General features: G+C 38.5%; 1 protein-coding gene across 2 annotated transcripts in view; it reads left to right on the top strand.

Annotated features, from left to right (window-relative positions):
• The window catches only part of CNTNAP5 (contactin associated protein family member 5), a 1,080,786-nt gene that overhangs the window by 867,675 nt on the left and 189,641 nt on the right, over positions 1–23,470 (top strand). For both annotated transcript variants that reach the window (XM_055397661.2, XM_088842198.1), the window contains exon 14: positions 9,295–9,451. In XM_055397661.2, the coding sequence (XP_055253636.2) occupies positions 9,295–9,451 (157 nt within the window). The remainder of the gene's footprint in view (positions 1–9,294; positions 9,452–23,470) is intronic.

Here is a 23,470-nt window from a genome sequence, read left to right as displayed (position 1 = left end):
TGAGACATCGTGGACTGCAGCATGCCAGGCTTCCCTATCCATCACCAACTCCCGGAGCTTACTCAGACTCATGTCCATTGAGTCAGTTATGCCATCCAACCATCTCATCTTCTGTTATCCTCTTCTCCGGTCTTCAATCTTTCCCAGCATCAGGGTCTTTTCCAATGTGTTGGCTCTTGGCATCAGGTGGCCAAAGTATTGGAGTTTCAGCTTCAGGATCAGACCTTCTAATGAATATTCAGGATTGATTTCCTTTAGGATTGACTGGTTTGATCTCATCACAGTCCAAGGGACTCTCAAGCATCTTCTCCAGCACCACAGTTCAAAAGCTTCAATTCTTCGGCACTCAGCTTTCTTTATAATCCAACTCTTACATCCATAGATGACTACTGGAAAAACCATAGCTTTGACTAGACAGACTTTTGTTGCCAAAGTAATGTCTCTGCTTTTTTATATGCTGTCTAGCTTGATCATCACTTCATCGGAAATAGATGGGGAAACAGTGGAAATAGTGTCAGACTTTATTTTTTTGGGCTCCAAAATCACTGCAGATGCTGATTGCAGCCATGAAATTAAAAGACACTTACTCCTTGGAAGGAAAGTTATGACCAACCTAGATAGCATATTAAATAGCAGAGACATTACTTTGCCAACCAAGGTCCATCTAGTCGAGGCTATGGTTTTTCCAGTGGTCATGTATGGATGTGAGAGTTGGACTGTGAAGAAAACTGATCGCCGAAGAATTGATGCTTTTGAACTGTGTTGCTGGAGAAGACTCTTGAGAGTCCCTTGGACTGCAAGGAGATCCAACTAGTCCATTCTAAAGGAGATCAGTGGTGGGTGTTCATTGGAAGGACTGATGTTGAAACTGAAACTCAAATACATTGGCCACCTCATGCGAAGTGTTGACTCACTGGAAAAGACTCTGATGCTGGGAGGAATTGGGGGCAGGAAGAGAAGGGGATGACAGAGAATGAGATAGCTGGATGGTATCACCAACTCGATGGACATGAGTTTGAGTGAACTCCAGGATTTGGTGATGGACAGGGAGGCCTGGCATGCTGTGATTCATGGGGTCGCAAAGAGTCAGACACGACTGAGCAACTGAACTGAAGTTGATCATAGCTTTTCTTCCAAGGAGCAAGTGTCTTTTAGTTTCATGGCTACAGTCACCATCTGCAGTGATTTTGGAGCCCAAGAAAATAAAGTTTCTCACTGTTTTCATTTTTCCCCCATCAATTTGCCATGAAATGTTGGGTCCAGATGCCATGATCTGAGTTTTCTAAATGTTGAGTTTTAAGTCAACATTTTCACTCTCCTCTTTCACTTTCATCACGAGGCTCTTTAGTTCTTCTTTACTTTCTACCATGAGGGTGATGTCATCTCCATATCTGAGGTTACTGATAATTCTCCTGGCAATCTTGATACAAACTTATGGTTCCTCCAGCCTGGCATTTCACATGATGTACTCTGCATATAAGTTAAATAAGCAGGATGACAATATACAGCCTTGATGTACTCCTTTCCCAATTTGGAACCAATCTGTTGTTCCATGTCCAGTTCTAACTGTTGCTTCTTGATGTGCATACAGATTTCTCAGGAGGCAAGTAAGGTAGTCTGTTGTTCCCATCCCTTTAAGCATGTTACACAGTTTGTTGTGATCCACACAAGCAAAGGCTTTCCATAGTCAATAAAACAGATGTTTTTCTGGAACATTCTTGCTTTTTTGATGATCCAACAGATTTTGGCAGTTTGATCTCTGATTCCTCTGCCTTTTCTAAATGCAGCTTGAACATCTGGAAGTTCACGGTTCATGTCCTGTTGAAGCCTGGCTTGGAGAACTTTGAGCATTACTTTGCTAGCATGGGAGATGAGTGCAAGTGTATGGTAGTTTGAGCATTCCTTGGCATTGCCTTTCTTTGAGATTGGAATAAAATCTGACATTTTCTAGTCCTGTGGCCACTTCTGAGTATTCCAAATTAGCTGGCATGTTGACTGCAACACTTTCACAGCATCATCTTTTAGGATTTGAGATAGCTCAACTGGAATTCCATCACCTCCACTAGCTTTTTTTGTCGTGATGCTTCCTAAAGCCCACTTGACTTCGCATTCCAGGATATCTGGCTCTAGGTGAGTGATCACACCACCATTGTTATCTGGGTCATGATGATTTTTTTTTGTATAGTTCTTCTGTGTATTCTTGCCACCTCTTCTTAATATCTCCTGCTTCTGTTAAGTGCATACCATTTCTGTCTTTTATTATGCCCATCTAACCCAGGGATCAAACCCAGGTGTCCCACACTGCAGGCAAATTCTTTACCAGCTGAGCCACAAGGGAAGCTTCGTGAGCGTTAATGCACAGATTTTTTTAAATTGAAATTCTCTCTCTCTGAGCATGTGTAGACATCATCTTATTTTCTAAATTTGTTTCCCATTCATTAATTATTTAGTATATTGATCAGTATAGGTTAACTCATATTATAGTAATAAATAAGCTGCTCCCCAAGTCTTTGGGTCTTAACACAGGAAGGTTTCTTTCTTCTCACATTAGTTTGATGTGTTTATAGAAATCCCCCACCATTCTTGTACCCCACTTCTAGAAACTACTGCTTTCAAGTTTGTCCTATCAGAGATATTGTGTAACAAGCTAAAGGTCATATTGCCATAATACAGTGTTCATTTAGTATAATCAGTTCTTATTAATTTATAATAAAAAAAAAACCCAATAAAAAATGGGCTAAAGAACTAAACAGACATTTCTGCAAAGAAGACATACAGATGGCTAACAAACACATGAAAAGATGCTCAACATTCCTCATAATAAGAGAAATGCAAATCAAAACCACAATGAGGCACCATTTCACTCCAGTCAGAATTGCTGTTATCCAGAAGTCTACAAGCAATAAATACTGGAGAGGGTATGGAGAAAAGGGAACCCTCTTACACTGTTGGTGGGAATGCAAACTAGTATAGCCACTATGGAGAACAGTATGAGGATTCCTTAAAAAACTAAAAATAGAACTGCGATACAACCCAGCAATCACACTCCTGGGCAAACACACTGAGGAAACCAGAATTGAAAGAGACACATGTACTCCGATGTTCATTGCAGCACTGTTTACAATAGCCAGGACATGGAAGCAACCTAGATGTCCATCTGCAGATGAATGGATAAGAAAGCTGTGGTACATATACACAATGGAGTATTACTCAGCCATTAAAAAGAATGCATTTGAATCAGTTCTAATGAGGTGGATAAACTGGAGCCTATTATACAGAGTGAAGTAAGCCAGAAAGAAAAACACCAATATAGTATACTAAGGCATATATATGGAATTTAGAAAGATGATAATGATAACCCTGTATACAAGACAGCAAAAGAGACACAGATGTATAGAACAGTCTTTTGGACTCTGTGGGAGAGGGCGAGGGTGGGATGATTTGGGAGAATGGCATTGAAACATGTTTATTACCATATTTGAAATGAATCACCAGTCCAGGTTCGATGCATGATACAGGATGCTCAGGGCTGGTGCACTGGGATGACCCAGAGGGATGATATGGGAGGGGGGTTCAAATGGGAAACACATGTACACCCGGGGCAGATTCACATCAATGTATGGCAAAACCAATACAGTAACATAAAGTAATTAGCTTCCAATTAAAATAAATTAAAAAAAAGGAAACATGATTCTCATGTAATAATTATGCTCCTTAGGAAAAGAATAAATGAATTTATTTCCTTCTCAAAAAAAATAATTGCCATTTTCACTAGCTGACATTTTTCCCTTAAAGACTCACATTATCTTCATATGTTTTTAGCACATCAAAAAGTTAGAAGGTTTGTGAGTTTTGGGGAAGATCGTTGTTCAGGACACGAGGCTTTCATGGACTCAGAGCCTTGAGTCCAGATCTGCCTTCAGTGACTATGTGACTTTGAACAAATCATTTAACCTTGCTAGGATTCTTCATTACAACTCTTCCAATAAAATATACTATCAGAATGCAAAGAGTCATTTTATTCTGCCACAAAGTTAAAACAATGCAGATAGAGTCATTTAAATGAATCATTTTGTCTACCTCTTTGCCTCAACATTCTAGAGAGGTTTGTTCAGTTTAGGTTGAAATGACCTCAGCAAAGTGACTTTTATCATTTGTTTTGAGAGGTGGTATCATTAATCTTTTCTGCACCCCCCTCCTTTTGGGGCTCACTTCAATTAAATAGGCAAGGAGAAGAGAATGTTGAACCACATTATAAAAATGTTAATTTCTAATGTCACTGACTAGCTCTTAATCACACTATTAGACATATGTTCTGATTTAATGATCCTGACCAGCACGCGGTAAGACCAAGATTGATGAATGCCTAACATTATTTTTTGATATGGATGAAGTTGTTTTTCTTTCTGTCTAAATGTTTCCTTATAAATTATATTCTGTTTAGAAAGAAAGATAATGTGAAAGACTTTGGTTTTCAGAATCTTTTTTCCTAAATCAACATTTTGATGTTTTGATCATAAATTGAAACATTTGGGTGTGATCACTGTAACTATTTGTCCTTACAAGTTTGGTGGCTCCTTCCTCTTATTTTTAAGCTCAAAATGCTTTAACTACCATCAGTGAAATAATGTACCTTTAGTGTGTACAGAAATCTCATTATTTCAAACAGTTGCTTCCTAATGATGCTGTAAGATAATTTTATTCCTTTCCTTGTGTCTGTTATTCATATCTTTTTCTTTGGTGGTACCATTTGCTGAAGTCCCCGCAACACCAAGCCTCCAGTCAAATGTTACCATTTCCATTTTCATGAACTTAAACAATTTCTGTGAAACATTTTTCAGGAATCTTGGACAGAATTCGTGGTTTCTTCTTCTGGACTTTCCTACCATTTTATTAATTGCTTTATTTTGACCCTAAGCTCATTTTGACTTGTATTTCTTTTAACTGTGTATATAACCTTCTTCCCTAAATGTTATGAACCCCCTTGGGACAGTGAAAGTCTATTGAACTTTATATGATTAGGATATCTCCCCATGACGTTTATTGCATAGAATTAAGAAATAATTGAATGGAGTGATTATGTATAATATAATGTAATGCACACTAATAATTTATATCATTTTATTTAATCACCTTGTTTTATAAATCATATGTATATACATATGTGTGTATATACAGTGGCTTCCCGGGTGACTCAGTTGGAAAACAATCTGCCTGAAGTGCAGGAGACCACCTGCAGCACAGATACAGCACAAAGCTTAATTTTTACATCACCTATGGGTGGAGGCTGTGGCAGGTGACAGCCAGTGATCAGCTATGGGAATAGTTTCTCCAAAGTTCTATGCAGAACTTCAAAGTAACACGTGAGTGAGAGCATTGAGCCAAGAAGAGCTGAGACAGAATGATGGCCATTGGGGGAAACTGCTCTCCAAATTGCAGGAAGATCCAAGCATCATGTTTGAAGGGGGCAAAGGTGGCCTGAGAGTCAGGGTTATGCTGCCAATAATTGGAACTGAGTTGGAACGGACTAGGAGTAAACTGAGAGTAGGTTCAAGTAAGGAACATGTGAGAATAAAGAAAGGTACTTCCTGAGCAGCTGCTAAAATGTCCGCTCTGACTGCTTCCATTTATGCTTCAGAAGATAGAAAATTAGTTGGAACAAAACAGAATTGATGTTTCTCTTTATTTTCCTCATCCTCTGGTGTGCCTCTTTATTCATGTTGCCAACCAAATTGCAATTGAAAGCAGGATCATTGTTGACCATTGTGTTTACTTCCGCATCATCCAACAGAATTTTTGAATGTCGTTGATATTTGATTTGTATTTTATCAGCAATTGTCACAATAATGCTATGCTGCCTGTTGCCAAACTCAGTGGCATGCAATGCTCAGAACTTATGCTCACAGGTCTGAGTGTCACATAGGACAGGTGTTCCATGTGCCACATCCTGTGGTCTCCCTGAAGAGGCTGTGACCATCTCAAATATGTTCTCCCACCATGTCAGAGACACCCCACTCCCAGGAGCAGTGGAAACATGCATGCTTCTTAAGGTCTAGACTGCAAGCTGACATAACCTCATTTAAAAAAAATAATAATTTCTAATTGGAGGATAATTGCTTTACAATATTGTGTTGATTTCTGTCACATATAAGCATGAATCCATCATAGATAGTATACATATGTCCCCTCCATCTTGAACCTCCCTCCCACCTCTCACCCTATCCCACCCCTGTTCCAGGGACCAAAGCAAGTAGCCAAATGAAGACATCAGTGAGGCAGGGATATTTAGCACTTGCAAGAACCCAACAATACCACATGCTGTGAATCCAATCTCTTCAATGCCCAAAATGTGGAGAAAGGGTGCTAGTTCTCTTACTGACTACATCATTAGGGCCTTGAATAAAGGCAAATCAGTCACCCTATTTAATCCTCAGTTTCTCCATTTGTTATATTTCAACTTGTACTCTATAGAGGAATAAGCACAAACATGGGACATCTAAGAAGATAATTGGTGGTGGTTTAGTTGCTAAATTGTGTCTGACTCTTGTGACCCCATGGGCTGTAGCCTGCCAGGCGCCTCTGTCCGTGGGATTCTCTAGGCAAGAATACTGTAGTGGGTTGCCATTTCCTTCTCCAGGGGAAATCTTCCCAACCCAGGGACTGAACCCAGATCTCCTGCATTGCAGGCAGATTCTTTACTGACTGAGCCACAGGGGAAGCCCAAAATTAAACCATAATTTTAAGCTCCTGATTTCAAATTTGTGTGTGTGTGTGTTTTGTCTTTATTCCTTATGTTTTCCATCCTTAAATTTTTGCTCATTGGTATTCAGTCAAAAAAATTTTCAAATTTTATACTGATTTCCAGATATGAGGAGGGGACCCCAAGTATCACTGGTACAGGTAATGCTAGATTCCAAGCAAAACAAAATCTTGGGGATGCTAATGGCACCTCTAGGGTAATGTGGTACCAAATAAGAACTAGTGAGACTACTAGAAGGCAACATTTGCACCAGCTTGCATGCACAAGATGGTTGTTCAGAACTAAGACCACTGATAATAACACTATTAATATGATAGCAACCTTGGTTTAGCTTACCAATAAAAATAATCTATAATGACATTGAACTTCACTATGATCAAGATTCTACATAATGGAGGAGAGTTTTGGACAGTGCCAAGAGAGAGAATTAGAGAAACTTGCCATTTCTTGTACTTAAAGACAAATTGGGAAAACTTCTTCAAACACATAAGGTGTTTTTCTTTTTTTTTGTATTGGTTTGTTTTTACTTTTGACTCCTCTGGGTCATCATTGCTGTACACAGGAGTACTGGCAAGCAGAAGCTACTCTTCATTTTTGTCCATGGGTTTCTCATTATGGGTGCTTCTCTCGTTGGTTAGTGCAGGCTCTAGGCACACAGGCTTCAGAAGTTGCAGCATGCAGGCTCAGTAGTTGTGGCCCATGGGCTTAATAGCCCTGCAGAATGTGAAATCTTCCTGGACTAGGGATCCAACACATGTCCCTTGCACTGGCAGGAGGATTCTTATCCTCTATACCAGCAGGGAAGTATAAACACACAATGTTTTACCCCTGTGTTACCTGGACTTACACACTGGAATGATCCACTTAAGCTTACCCCAGGCCTGAAAATGCTTTTTGCTCTAAATAAACCCACTTGAACACAGCTTATCTGAGCTAGTGGTTAGAAAGAAAGCAATTCATTTGAACCAGTGTCCAACAATTTACAGCTGTTTGGAACAAAGTAAAATGGATTTAGAATTATTCTTTAAAAAGAAGACAGTGGTTAACAGACATCTCTAACTGGAATTCTAACTTAAAAGATAATAAAGGGAATTGAAACTTTTTTTGTGTGTGTGTGTGTACATAATTTTATTCAGAGCAGTTCTATGAGGTTAGAAAGGTAAGAATTCTTTTTTTAATTTGCTTTTAATTGAATGATAATTGCTTTACAATATTGTGTTGGTTTCTGCCATATATCCACATAAGTATACCTGTGGGAATTGAAACTCTTTAGAGTGAAGAGTAGTATTTTTCAGGTGAGGATAGTCCTTCAGTCTGTCTGCCCCCAACTCAGCATCCCTAAGATGCTTTTGCTTTTCATAGTACCCGTTTTATCTTTTTCTCATTACTTGCAAGTTCTTGGAAGCTCTAGACTGTCATTCTCTTCCTATTTGCCTCAGTGATTTCCGTAAGGATATTTGCAGTTAAACCAATTCAGAGTTGTTACTATTTGTATATATGAATAATTTATAAATTATATATTTGTGCATCAGGAGTTGTATATGAAATCAAATCTTGACAAGGCAAAATTCTAACTTAATATCATTCTCAGATAAATTTTACTATTCTGTTTAAAATGATAAATCATGAAAATAGCTTTCAATAATTGTTTCTTTCATTTTCAAAAGATAAATACACATTAAGTGCCTATTGTATGCCAAACAGATCAGCTATTTTCAAAGAGAACCTAAGCCTAACCTCTTTCAGCGTAAGGTATATAACACCTACATCTCTGCCTATATATATCTGTTGTTTTGGATATATTATCATCTCCTGGATAATATTTTTATCTGCTTAAATATTTTCAATTATAAAGGATAACTTCAACATATATTACTAAACTAAACCTTGCAGAGAAAAACAATGACAGGGACAAGACTCAAAAAAGTTTTCTATTAATTACATAAACCACAAATTAGAGGTTACATACTAGCTTTGTATAGGTTAAATGTGACGTACAAAGGGATTTCATTGACCCATGCAGTATTGACTTTCATAATGTTTTTTGCCTAATCTTTGTACTTCAAATTTTATGACTTTTAAAAAAAATTCAAAAGGTATGATAACCTTGGAGATAGTCTTTGTCATGACAGAAATCAGTGGCGGGTAAAACAAGGCCACCCTGTCCTCTGAGCCAACTCTGTATATATATATATACACACATATACACTGTATAAATATATCCTTTGCTCTCTTCCTTCCTTGCTTGCTTTTCTTCTGCTTTTCCTTCCCCCTTTTCCTACCTTTGTTTCTCTTTTCCTATCTCTTTCTCTCTTTCCTTCCATCTCTCTCTCTATGTGTGTGTGTATATGTATGTATACACTTAGATATCTATACACAAATACTCCTATAAATACTTTCATGAAAAGTATTTGTATACAGGTACTTAAAATGTATAGATATTCTTCAACATATTTTCATCTCAGTTTCTGTGACACCCTCTGTGCCATGTCAGGCTTGCTCCATTCTGACTTGTGAAGCATCTTGTCTTTCAGATGGAACTCCATTGACCTGGTGGATTGGGCGGTCCAATGAAAGGCAACCCTACTGGGGAGGCGTCCCTCCCGGAGTTCAGCAATGCGACTGTGGCCTGGATGAGAGCTGCCTGGACATTCGACACTTTTGCAATTGTGACGCTGACAAGGATGAATGGTAATGGGAACGCTGATCTCTCTGCACTTGTGGAGGAAACCCACTAAGAGATGCATGAAATATCCCATAAAATAAAGGAACATGAATGAGAAATTCCATATGAACTAGGGCTTCTTAATGATGGTGATCGTTTTTAACTCTGGAAATTGCCAGTCCTAGTACTTTTAGGGCTATTACTAAAGTTTGTAACGTAAAGCATGTGGCAACACCATCATCTTGTATTCTCAACATTCCAATTTCAGCGTGAGAATGAAATGTAATATTTAGCTTTGCAATTTAGCTGGCATTTCTATAATGTGCAGAATATAGGCTTTGGGAAGAAGTATGGGAGATAGGGATGCGTAATTACAGAGACTGTTTCTTTATTGTTGCATTGTCTCACTGATGAATGACCCAGCCACCAGCCAACCCTATTATTGCCAGTAAAAATAGAGAATTTATGCTTATTGAATGTGGATTTAACCTTCATAACAACCCATTAATTCTTTTGTAATTTTTAATCGAAGTACCGTTGGTTTAAAATGTCGTGGAAGTTTCAAGTGTACAGTACACACAGGCGTACACACATACATCTTTTTCAGATTATATTTCCTTATAGATTATTACAAGTTATTGACTATAGTTTCCTGTGCTATAAAGTATATCCTTTTTATGATTTTTTAAAAAACTTATATTGGGGTGCACTTGATCTACAATGTTGTGTTAGTTTCAAGTGTGTAGCTAAGTGATGTAGTTATACGTATACATATATATATATATTTGAACGTTGCTCAGTTGTGTCCGACTCTTTGTGACCCCATGGACTACGTAGTCCATGGAATTCTCCAGGCCAGAATACTGGAGGCAGTAGCTGTTCCCTTCTCCAGGGGATCTTCCCAAACCAGGGATTGAACCCAGGTCTCCTGCATCACCGGTAGATTCTTTACCTGCTGAGCCACCAGGGAAAAGCCCCAGATATACATACATATATATAGCTATTATTTTTCAGGTTCTTTTTCATTCAGGTTATTACAGGATACTGAGTAGAGTTCTCTGACCTATACAGTAGTTCTTTATTGGCTATCCATTTTATGTATAATAGTGTGTATTTGTTAATCCCAAACTCCTAATTTATCCCTTCCCCCCTTTCCCCTTCGGTAACCATAAATTTGACAAATATATTACAGAATACTGAGTAGAGTTCCCTGTACTATACAGTAGGTCTTTATTGTTTATCCATTTTATATATAGTGGTGTGTCTCTGTTAATCACGAACTCCTAATTTATGCTTTCCCCACTTTCCCCTTCAGTAACCATAAATTTGACAAAGAAAACAAACCTATTAATTTTTTATGATCTTCTCACTTTGGCATCTTATGGTTGAGGAATGTAGATTACAGAGAAATTAAATTATTTTCTCAAGGTCACACTCATCTATTAAAAGGCAGATCCAGAATTTGAACTCCCCAACACCAAGTTGCTTTTGTAGATAAATTTAGACTTTAGTTCTCATGGCCATAACATCTAATTTTCCTTTGCCTTCCTGGTCAACTGCTTGTTTTTTCACTGTAGTGCTGGTGAAAATATGCACAGAACATTTCCAAAGACAGTTTGGTTTTGAAAAATTTAAGACCTTCTTTGGTTTTTGTTTTGTAAATTGTGCTTGCTTCATTAAGTACTGCTCAGGTATAGTTAATAATTCCTGTGTCAAACTGCTCCCAACCTAGTGGAAATGACTTTTAAGTGTTTTTCTTTCACTGTTTTAGTTGATAACACCAAGGACTGTTTCAGATAAAATTTTAGGTCTGCTTTAAACCTTAGTTCAGTGAAGAAAAGATCAAACATATGGCTCCATCAGGCTTCACTAAATAGTCCATGGCTTCAGAATGTTGTAGGCTGCTTGGGGCCTGAGTCATGTGAGCTGGGTCCCTTCTCCTAACATGGCAACTCAGATACAGTTAACTAGATGTCTCCATTCTTTGGGGTCTCTACTGTATCCTGCAGAGCCTTCTATCTCATCTTATAGATCTGCAAATAAAAAATGACTGTCCTTCTTTTTGAATATTGAGTCTCTTTTAACATTACTTCCCAAAGTCTTACCCTTTGTACAGTAGAAGTTGATGGTAGCTAGCTGAATAGATCAGAGAAGGCAATGGCACCCTACTTCAGTACTCTTATCTGGAAAATCCCATGGATGGAGGAGCCTGGTGGGCGACAGTCCATGGGGTCGCTAAGAGTAGGACACAACTGAGCAACTTCACTTTCACTTTCATGCATTGGAGAAGGAAATGGCAACATACTCCAGTGTTCTTGCCTGGAGAATCCCAGGGATGGCGGAGCCTGGTGGGCTGCCGTCTATGGGGTCGCACAGAGTTGGACATGACTGAAGTGACTTAGCAGTAGCAGCAGCAGCTGAATAGATGAATGCAGTAGACCTTTGAGAAGTGATCCCAAAATGGCAATTACAAGCTTGAGAGACATGTGAAAAAGTGACATGATTGTGTGGCTAGGAAAAACATAATCAAAATCCTCTGCAACCAGCAGTTTGATTCACTCATTGTATTTTGATTCTTTAACTTCCTTTTGCTGTGTGCTGACATTAGAAATGTACAAATTTATAGACTTATATGCAAACACCTTCGTTTTATTCTGTGTCATCAAAGAAGATGGTAAGAGGGGTTAGAATGTAAAGAGTCATTGAGAAAGGAAAGTGCTTCTCCTGAGTGCCTTCAATTTTCTTTTTTTTGGTTGAATGCTTAATCTTCGCTTACTTTTTCCTTTGGTGAACCCCTTCCCATACCAAATGCTGCCTTAGTGCCTTCCTTTGCTAGGGAACAAATGACCAGAGCTGTACTTAATTTACTAAACACAGGAAGAGAATCAGATTACACCACTTAAAAGTGGAAAATTAGACTATCAAGTATTGAAGTGCCTCTACCCTTCCTTCTCCAGGACTTTCCATCAATCATCTCATCTACTCTCATTCCAGAATCTCCCTCCTTTGACCTTCTCACTTGTTCGCTAACTTTTGAAGCCATTCTCTTCACTTCATCATCAAGGCTGTGCTCAGGAAAACATTTCCTCAACTCTGGTGCCATCATACCTCCACCAACTTAGGTTATTGCATATTTCATAACCTTTTACTGTCCCTTTAAAGCCAGGGTGAAAGCTTCATCATGTACCATTTTATGTGGCAAGTAACCTTGATTAGAGCATAAACATTTAATTTTAGATGTGTTTTATTCAACAATTAACTTATGAAGGATCAAGAGAATTGATCTGACTGTCCCTCTGTAAAGATGCCCACTTCACCAATGGATGGCCTAGAGTTATGTTGAGCATCTCATATATAGATTTTATGGGATATGGATTATAAAATACTAAGAACCTTTCAGGATGGGATAGGTAACATTGTTAAGTGACAGTATTATCTAGGGGTTGCAATATAGTAAACCACTATATACTAAATGAAATTCTTGCCCAAATTAGCTTTCTGATTCACTTTTCCAACCCAGGTGAAATTAGGAATTTCCTTCTATCATTCTCATAAGAGAGTGCTGCTGCTAAGTCACTTCAGTCGTGTCCGACTCTGTGTGACCCCATAGATGGAACCCCATAGATGTGACCCCATAAGAGTAGATTCTAATTTTTTTGGCCATGTGGAATGTAGGATCTTAGTTCCCTGACCAGCTATCGAACCTGTGTCCCCAGATTTGGAAACAGTCTTAACAACTGGATTGCTAGGCAAGTCCCAGCAGATTCTGATTTAACTCTTCTAGATTTCATTTTCTTAAGACAAGCTATAATCTGTCATCAGTGATTCTGGGTAATAATTTGTTATACAGGCAACTGTGCATACTATTCCATCTGACATTTACTCTTAAATCATTTGTCAAAAGATTGCCTACTCTGAGCAGTTAGACAGTCTGCTGTACAGAGAAAGCCAGGGGCATATAATTCTTACCCTTGAGGAACTTGCAGGGCAGTGGAATAGTAGAGGCTAATTATTTAGCAATAAATGCATTAGTGTTATAAGTTTGATTGTACATAAAATCACAGGTTTGTCAGACCTAGGGTGCACTTGGGCTGGGATAGTTTGATTTCAAGGGAAAGTATAGGTAAGTTTTGAAGAACCAGAAGAAGTAACTAAAGGTAGTATAGTACAGTTCAGTGCTGCCATTTATTCAGACACAGAAATGTAAGTAATATAAAAATTGCTACTTCTCCAAAATACAAGTATCTCAGTGTAGTTTTTGCAGTTTTCATCTGTGCGATTTACATGATATGTAGACAGGGAAGAAGGCCAAATCCAGATCATGAAGCTCCTTGTATGTGAAAAAAGCAATGAAAAATTTTGTCTGTAACAGGGATTGTGGCCATGGAATATACAGTCAGAATGTAACCTGGCAGAGCCTTTTTGAAATGTGTTCATTATTATTTAAAGTACAAAATCTAACACCATTGGGGAATAATCATGTCCTTTAACATTCCTCCAACCTGATTCTTAGATAACATGTGGTCGAACCGGCTTTCCTTGCATTTCAAAGTTTTGTTTCAGAAAGGCATGTTCCTTTTGGTGTCTGAGTGCTTCTAAGAAAGCTCAAACATATTTACCTCATAAACTTTCTTTAAGTTTCTGCTTTTGGTAAAGTTAGTCAGAATTCTGACTTGGGCTAGTATAGCATTTAGTAGATAGCATATTGATATATTACAATCCGAGATAATATTGTCTCTCAAAAATGTCAAGTGTCAGAGAAAGACAGATATCATAGGATACTGTTTATATGTGGAATCTGAAAAAAAAATGGTACAAATAACATTATTTATAAAGAGAAACAGACTCACAGATCTAGAAAACAAACTTATAGTTACCAAAGGGGAGAGAAAGGTGGTGGAGGGATAAATTACAGGTTTGGAATTAACATAATTAACATATACACACTCAGTTCAGTTCAGTTCAGTTCAGTGGCTCAGTCGTGTCCGACTCTCCGCGACCCCATGAATCACAGCACACCAGGCCTCCCTGTCCATCACCAACTCCCGGAGTTCCCTCAAACTCATGTCCACAGAGTCGGTGATGCACTACCATACATAAAATAGGTAATCAGTAAGAACCTACTATATAGCACAAGGAACTATACTCTGTAATAACTTATAAAAGAAAAGGATACTCTGTAATAACCTATAGTGGAAACAAATCTAAAAGAGAATATATATATATATATATATATAATATATAACTGAATTACTTTGCTGTACAACTAAAAATAACACAACATTGTAAATCAACTGTATTTCAATAATTTTTAGATTTATTTCATTGGAGGATAATTCCTTTATAGTACTATGATGGCTTTTGTGATACATCAACATGACCCTGTCCCCCCATCCTGAAACCCCTCCCACCTCCCTCCCCACCCCATACCTCTAGGTTGTCTCAGAGCCCTGGTTTTGGGTGCCCTACTTCATGGATCAAACTTGATTTTTAAAAGTATCATAAAACAAAATTAAATTATTGTCTCTTTGCCCCAGAAAAAGGAAATCAAGGCTCTGAAATGCTAAGCATCTTGGAAAAAGTCACATGTCTAAGGGGATAGAGTTGGAAATTCCAGCTGAGTCCAAGGATATCCTTGCTGACTGCATCCAAGGAGTTGCTAAGTTTGCATTTTATATAGCAGCCAGTGAGGATGCCAAAGAGACCTCTCCCAGGGCATCTCAAATCATAATCACTCCATGGTGTATTTTGCTTTCTGCTAAGCCAAGTAGAGCCTCAGCTGTCTTTCAAGTCTCTAGTAATTGATATTACTTTATTCTGTTTTGAGCAACCTCTGTAACTGTTACTTGCTATCATATATTTCAATGTTGTTGTCTGGTCATTAAGTCGTGTCACACTCTTTGCAACCACATGGACTGCAGCATGCCAGGATTCCCTGTCCCTCACCATCTCCTGCAGTTTGCTCAAACTCATGTCCATTGTGTCAGTGGTGCCATCCAGCCATCACATCCTCTGTCATCCCCCTCTCCTCCTGCCTTAAATCTTTTTCAGCATCAGGGTCTATTTCAATGAGTTGGCTCTTTGCATCAGTTGGCCAAAATATTCTAGCTTCAGCATCTGTCCTTCCAATAAATATTCAGGGTTGATTTCCTTTGATGAGGTTTGATGGGTGCCAAGTAAATAGGAAAAAATGAGTATGCTCTGGGTATAGATGAAAGTAAAGCAGCTCCGAAGATGGATGAGAGTGGAGGGAGGAAACACCCCGAACATGACTCCTTTGAATAAAGGGAAGCCTCAGAGAGACATCTGAACAGGTGTACTATAGAGCTGACTTCTGCAGGAGTTTCCATCCCCGTTGAAGAACTAAAAAGGAAGAAAGAAAGAAATGAGAAAATTTGTAATGAATAACAGTCTCACAGTGAATGATTATTTGCACAGAAACTTCTCTTCAATAGAATGATTCAGCCTCTAGACCTCCTCCTAGTTGGGTGTTTTCTGACTTAATAACTTCAGATGAATGGGCTGCTGAGAGAAGGAAACTGTTGGCAAACAGTTCGTGCCTGGAGATCTCACAAGACAGTGTTGGGAGGTGGAAAAACAGTCATCTGGGTGGAAGGGAACAAATTGGGACACAAAGGATGGTTGTAGAACCATAAAAACAATGTCGGGTGGTGAGATGGAGGAGCAGAAAGATGGTCCAAAATGTGCCTCCTCTTGATGGACCCGGACCCGGAGGAAAGTTTTCTCATCCAAACAACCAGGTGGAACTAAGATGAAGCTCTCTTTTCTAACAGCAGGACATACTTGAATTTATTCATAAGCAAGCATAGACATTTTATGTGATTTTCAGTCACTGTGTTCTTTGCCTCTTGTCTTTACTTCTCCCTTGTATAAATGACATGGCACAGATTAGAAAGAGAAAATGGTGTAAAGTTTATATTCTGGTCATCTGATCATCGACAAAAGGAAACCTATTGTGTGTGTGTGTGTCTTTTTTAAGCAGGATATTTAGGTTATTCTTTTTATTTAGCATGTGGCATCCCGGAGCTTCAAATCACTGTTAGCCCTTGATTGTACTTCTTTGCCATCAAGAAATTATCTAATAAATGGTGCTGAAGCCATGAATGATTGATGGGTGAATGACTTCCAGTAAAGGCATTTTTACCTCTCTGTCTTTTTGCAAATTGGGCCGTGATCATTCTAGGATTAACAGATATTTACTGCAGTGTTGACTGTTATGCACCTTTTATTATCTAACCAGAAATATTTACTCAAAGTTTAAACTTTTTGCTGAAGATTGATTTTCTCTCAGCTATCAAAGCGTACTCAGAAGTGGTCATGCTGCTCCCAAAGCTATATTTTTATACATTTGCCTTGAGCTGTTTTCTTTGTAAAGACAGGTCTAATCCAGTCCCAGAACCTTGACCTTCACAAGGGCCCTTCACTCCTTTCCTCGGAGACTTGATGAGACAAATGCCTTGGGGAAAATGATGCTGGTTACATCCAAGGGTTTATGGTTTTGCTGTTTCTTCACATAGGCTATTCTTTGATCTTTCAGACCCCTTTTGATTTCCCCAAAACCACTACCTCTGGGATTCCCACCCTCAGTGCAGCGATGGTGCTTCAAACTAGGTAATATAATAAGATGGGGCAGGGATTCTGAAATCTGGAAAACAAAGACTCTATTTCTTATTTTATTTTATTTTTTCACTTTATTTTTTTATTTTTTGTAATTAATTTATTTTTTATTGGAGGCAAATTATTTTACAATATTATATTGGTTGGTTTTGCCATACATTGACATGAATTCGCCCCGGGTCTACATAAGTTCCCCCTCCTGAACCCCCCTCCCACCTCCCTCCTCCCTTTATCCTCCCTCTGGGTCATCCCCGCATGCCAGCCTCGAGCATCCTGTAACATGCATTGACCCTGAACTAGTGATTCATTTCACATATGACAACTTCTTATTTTAAAAAATAATATTGTACAATCTCTACTGGAAGAAATTTTTTATTCACAGATCTGTTTATGAGCTATTCCAACGATTATGAAGTGTTCTCTGGGTTTTTACTCTCTCAGTCCTCAATTTCCATGTGCATCTAGCAATATAATCAGAGCTAGAGTCTTGCATTGGAAAAAGTATGCTTGGCACATGGTAAGTTCTTCATACACTAACTTCTGAGTGAATGAATGAATCAAAGAGTTTTTTTTTTTTTTTTCTTTCTCCCCATACTCTCATCCTGGACAAATATGCCTTCCCCTTGCTGGTTATGTTCTGCTCTTTTATTCCATAAATTGTCACTTAAAGCATATATCCTGGAGCAACTTGATACTGACTTGTTTACACTGACAATCCTATGACTGGGTTTCATATTGTTTTTAAATAGAGTGTTTTGCAGTGTATCTGATAGGAGATGAAAGAAGGCATCACACACTGAAGAATAAAAGGAACAATAAAAAAATGGGAAAGCACAACTTATAATCAGGGATTGAAATTTTTAAACTAACATATCACATCACTACTTTATAGAAATCTAGATGGAGTACAATAGTTAATACTTTGCCAAGGGTAGCATTAAGGAATATTTTTGTTTTTGTGTTTTTTTATTCAATGCTGCTGCTGCTGGTGCTGCTGCTACTAAGTTGCTTCAGTCGTCTCCGACTGTGCAACCCCATAGCCAGCAGTCCACCAGGCTCCCCCGTCCCTGGGATTCTCCAGGCAAGAACACTATTAATAACATCTAATTTCAAAATATCTAATAGGCAATTTAAGACCTATTGGTTCTAGGAAATAAAACATAGCTATGAGATAGTCTTCTTCTTCTTTTTTTACAATTATAAAGATTAAAGATGTAGACTGAGGCTTCTATTGCCTCACTTGTCAACCTGTACGACTTCATCATCTCTAGATTTTATGTAGAGTCACATTTCTTGGGTAATTGCAAAACTGTAAGTATCCGAAATAGAACTCAAAGTCAATGTCAAGGTTAAAAATGTGCATTTCTTTAGTATATTTTATACAACATTTTGATTTGGGCCATTATTGTAGACCAAAATATTATAACTCTACTTAGTGCAATGAGTCTTTGGCTTCTATTTTAATGTGTCGACTTATCACTAAGTATATGGCATTGCTCACCTAAAAGTAGCTCTTACTCAGAATAAAATTAGATGAGCTGCTTACCTTTTTGGACACTCTTTAAATTTGCTCGTAGCTGTCAGTTTTGACTTACCCAATTTATGTATCTATATTTAGCAATGTGTGGGGAGAATAATTTTTTCTGATTTTTAAAATTTAGAAGTTTCTTAAAATCACAATATAAATATGTTTATTATATCCTTATTATAAAAATTCAAATATTGCAGAAATAGTAAATAACAAAGAAGCTCTTCCTTTATCATCACTAGGAATTATTTTATTTATACCTAATATGTAAAATTTTAACATTTTATTTATTACCTTGAGATAGTAAAAGTGGAGCATGTTCAGTGAAAGTGTGAAAGCGAAAGCGTTAGTTGCTCAGTCACATCCGACTTTTTGCTACCCCATGAACTGTAGTCTGCCAGGCTCCTCTGTCCATGGAATTCTCCAGATAAGAATACTGGAGTGGATAGCCATTTCCTTCCTCAGGGGATCTTCCTGACTCAAGGATGAAACCCTGGTTTCCTGCCCTGAAGGCAGATCCTTTACGGTCTGAGCCACCAGGGAAGCCCACAGGTAGGGTACATTTACATATACATATCTTCCTATGTATTTGTCATATTTATTAATGTTAAAGTTTATTCATTTTTCACTGTTTTAATGCAAAACATATCATTCTGCAACTTGCTTTCTACATGAACTATGTCTCAGGGAGCTTTGACTTAGCATCTTTAAATAAGCATAAGCATGAATGCATCCTGTCCATTTTAATGGCTGTAAAGTATAGTTGTATCATAGCTTATAGCTTGTCATAAAGTTATAAACATTTTATTTGTAAATGATATTTTACTATTAGAAAAAGTGTTACAATGAACATTTCTAAGTCTTGACATACTTTTTTTAAAAAAACTTAATTATTAGTATTTCTATCGCATAGCTTTCTAGTGTAGGATTGTTAAATCATCCACTTTTCTACTTTGATAGATGTGGCCAAATTGCAGAAGGGACTTTGGACTTTATACAGACCACAAAGGTGTAAGTTCAGAGCTGGCCTCCCTGACCCTGGGGTGAGCAGGTGGCTTCACCACTGCAGCTTCACCACAGGACTCACTAGATCTGCAGAATTCATTAGCATCAAAACAGATTCACACAGACTCTTCAACTGACCCAACTTATGATTGCCAGGGAGAAGGATGGGGAAAAGGAATAGTTAGGGAGTTGGGAATGGACAGGTACACACTGCTAAACCAATACAATAATGTAAAGTAATTAGCCTCCAATTAAAATAAATAAATTAAAAAAAATAAAATGGATAATCAACAAGGACCTGTTGTATAGCACAGGGAACTCTGCTCAATGTTATGTGGCAGACTGGATGAGAGGGGAGTTTGGGGGAGAATGGATATATGTATATGTATGGCTGAGTCCCTTTGCTGTCAACGTGGAACTATCACAACATTGTTAATTGACTATACTCCAATACAAAATAAAAAGAAAAACAACAACAACAACAAAAACAGAGCCATACAGGGAGACATTAGTTACAACCTCTTTTCACTCAGAAATTTGTAGAACCCCTTGCCAGGTGTGGACAGCTCTGACAGGACCCTGGTGATGTTGGACCCTCCTTCCATTTTTTTTTTTTTCCTCTGTGTTTGTCATTTCTACTGTGCCTGTTGGTGCTCCAAGTGACATTCACGCTATTTACAAATAAACCCCAGTGTCTTAGCCTTGTTTTCAAAGAGTAAAGTCTTCATCACTAAGAAGAAGAAGGAGGAGAAAGAGGAGAGAGTAAGGAGGAGAAGAAGAAAAGGAAGAATTTTCTCTCTTTTGTAAATCTGTCTTATAGATTTTTAGTGAAAATATTACAAAGTAATATATGTAATAAATATACAGAACACACACAACTGTGGCTACTTATGCTGGCTGCACCCTCATTTTCTGTATCTAAACTGTAATTTATCTCTATGTCATATTTTATTTTGTAATGGGAAGATCAAATCCTGAATATGTCACTTACCGACTATCATTTAGCCTCTCTGAGTTTCAGGTTCTTATTTGATTTAAGAAAATGGAAAGAAACAGAAGAAAAGAATGCCCGTCTCGGGAGTGCTGGATGAGTGGGCATGAATTTGCTCATCGAGCAGATCTACCAGATATTTAGTTCTCAAAAATGTGTTAGTCCTTGGTTTTATTATTATTTTATTACTTTTACAGCATCTTAAACTAAGAAGCAATATCAGTTTATAGAACTTAGACTAACTTCTTTTTGCTTGTTTTTAATTTTCATTGGAGTATAGTTTTTTGTTTTTGTTTTTTTTTATAATGTTGTATTAGTTTCTGTTGTACAGTAAGATGAATGAACACACACACACACACACACACACACACACACACATATATATCCCCTCTTTTTTGGATTTCCTTCCCATTTTGGTCACTACAGAGCATTGAGTAGAGTTCTCTGTGCTGTACAGTAGGTTATCATTAGTTGACTAATTAACTTCTACAAAAACTGTACATACCTATATGCAATAAAATAAGAAAATGAACTAGTGTATCCGAATAAGCAAATATATCATTCATCCATCACACTCTAGGTAAAAAATGAAAGAGCACTGAAGACCTCTCTCCCCAGAATTGGGCTGCCCTCTGAAAGTTCACTGGTAAAACTCATCCTGTCATGGTTGGGGCTGGGTCTGCCAGCTAGAGATAAACCAGAAGATTGCTTGCTAAATGTGTCACCAAAGAGTTTATGGGCTCCCAGAATTCCTGTCAAGGTGACCTATGTGTAATCTCAGAGAATGCAGGGCTGGAAAATGATTGCAAATTAGAAAACTGAAACCTAATCAATTGAAGTGTATCTTGTGTGGAGAAAGCCTGTGTGAACAGAATGGGAGAGTCAGCCTGAGACCCAGGAGGACAGCTCAAGGACTCAGGACTGGGTTATTCTGGCTCTCTCTGGAGGAGATGTTAAATAAACACGGGAAACACAGCTTCCACTCATGAGACACTCACTCTCTGTAAGCAGCACACAAGGCCTGGAGGATAGGAAAGCACGCTGGTTATAGCAGAAGCTTTGGTTTCCACCCTAGCTTCTCCTGGGCTTCTCCCATGGCTCATCAGGTAAAGAACCCACCAGTAATGCAGGAGATGCATGAGATGTGGGTTTGGTCCCTGGGTTGAGAAGACCCCTGGGAGAAGAGCATGGCAACCCACTTCCATATTCTTGCCTGAAAAATCCCACAGACAGAGGAGCCCAGTGGGTTATGGTTCATGGGATTGCAAAGAGTCTGGCATGACTGAAGCGAGTCAGCACACACTAGCTTCTCCACTTGCCAACAACAGCCCCTGAGAGGTCACCTCTTTCCTTAGTTTCCTCTGCTTACAAGCAGGCAATGTTATAAAACCATCATAGGACTGTTGTGAGGGTGGAATGAGATCAGATTTAAAACTCTTATTTGTGTGCTCACCTGGCCAGGGAAAGACAAGAGGTGGCTCCCATCTCAGGTCCTGAAATGTGAGATGCTCAGCGGAATCCCAGAGCCAGCAGCAGCGTCTAAGAATAGCAGCCCCACACCCACGCAGGGCCTCTATCCTATGGGCCTTTTTCTTTTAGGAAGAACTCCTCCTGTAAAAGACAAGGGTGGCTTTAAATAGCAATTTTTGTCTACTCTAATATGTTAAATATTTTGAAGTTTGGACCCTTCCTGTAAGAGATAGAGATTTCTTTACAAGGTTTGAAGCAATGAAGCACATCTTGTCCACATGTATGTGTATGTTTCTGAGCATGTGGAGAAGCATGAGAGGGGACAGGGCTGAGGGAGGAGCAGCCAAATCAGGTCAGGTAACTCTCACCCGGGCCCAGGCAGACTCTGGGCCTCAGAACAAAACTGAGGCCAGGAAGATGAGGATAAGGCAGCGAATAGCAGTGTAAAGAAAGGGAGCTTGATGGACATTGTTGATCAACAATGAGGGAGAAATTGAGGAAAAGAGGAAAAATGAAGCCCCACAGGTGTTCCACCTCAGCAGCTGGGGAGCCCAGGGCCAAGTCATTCACAGAGTAACAAGTAGGGTGGCCAATCCCTGGGAAGGTGACCAGTGGAGGAGGTTTGGGCATATGAGTTAGAGATAACTGCTGCTGCTGCTGCTGCTAAGTCGCTTCAGTCGTGTCCAACTCTGTGCGACCATAGACGGACTATTGATATGTAAAAAGATGTTTCACAGACAGCTGAATGAGTACGTATTCATGACAAAATGCATGTGAGTGTGTGTGTAAAACAGGAAAGAAGGCAACACTAAAATTCTGTAATGTGTGGAGTAAGTTGGACACTGACATATTCTGTGGAAAAGAACAATTCAGCGACATTTCATGGGTGTGGAAGGAGAAAAGGCTAATTTTGGTTAGGTTGGGGAGAAGGGTGAGAGAGAAGAAAGTATGCAGACATTTTGTGAAGAGATTTTATGGCACTACCGAATGTTCCTTCCTTTCCTTTCCTATCAGGAGCAGGTTAATCAAATGACTACAAAAACCTTAATCATTGCTAATACTTTTAAAATTCCATTTTATACTCATAAATTCTGTAAGGCCATTTACATTTCTTACTAATGGAGTAGCATTGGGTAAACTTTGACTGTATTCATATACCAAGACCTGATTTTGTTTTTTCACATCTCTGTGAGAGGAGCCCTATGCCTTCAGGTTTAAAAAATATTTACAGAAAAAAATACAGTTTCTAAAATATTAAATATATGCCAACATTGTCTTGTTTTGCCCTTCATATAAGAAACATGGGCGTAAGAAAATCAAATAATGCATATTAATGCATATATGTGGAATCTAGAAAAATGGTACAGATGAATATTTGCAGAGCAGGAATAGAGATGCAGGCATAGAGAACAG

This window comes from Moschus berezovskii, chromosome 2, assembly GCF_049115385.1.
Source record: "Moschus berezovskii isolate FMDL1 chromosome 2, NW_MosBer_1.0, whole genome shotgun sequence".
NCBI classification, from domain to species: domain Eukaryota; kingdom Metazoa; phylum Chordata; class Mammalia; order Artiodactyla; family Moschidae; genus Moschus; species Moschus berezovskii.
The sequence above is the reverse complement of the archived record's forward strand: the minus strand, read 5'-3'. Positions and strand labels throughout refer to the sequence as shown.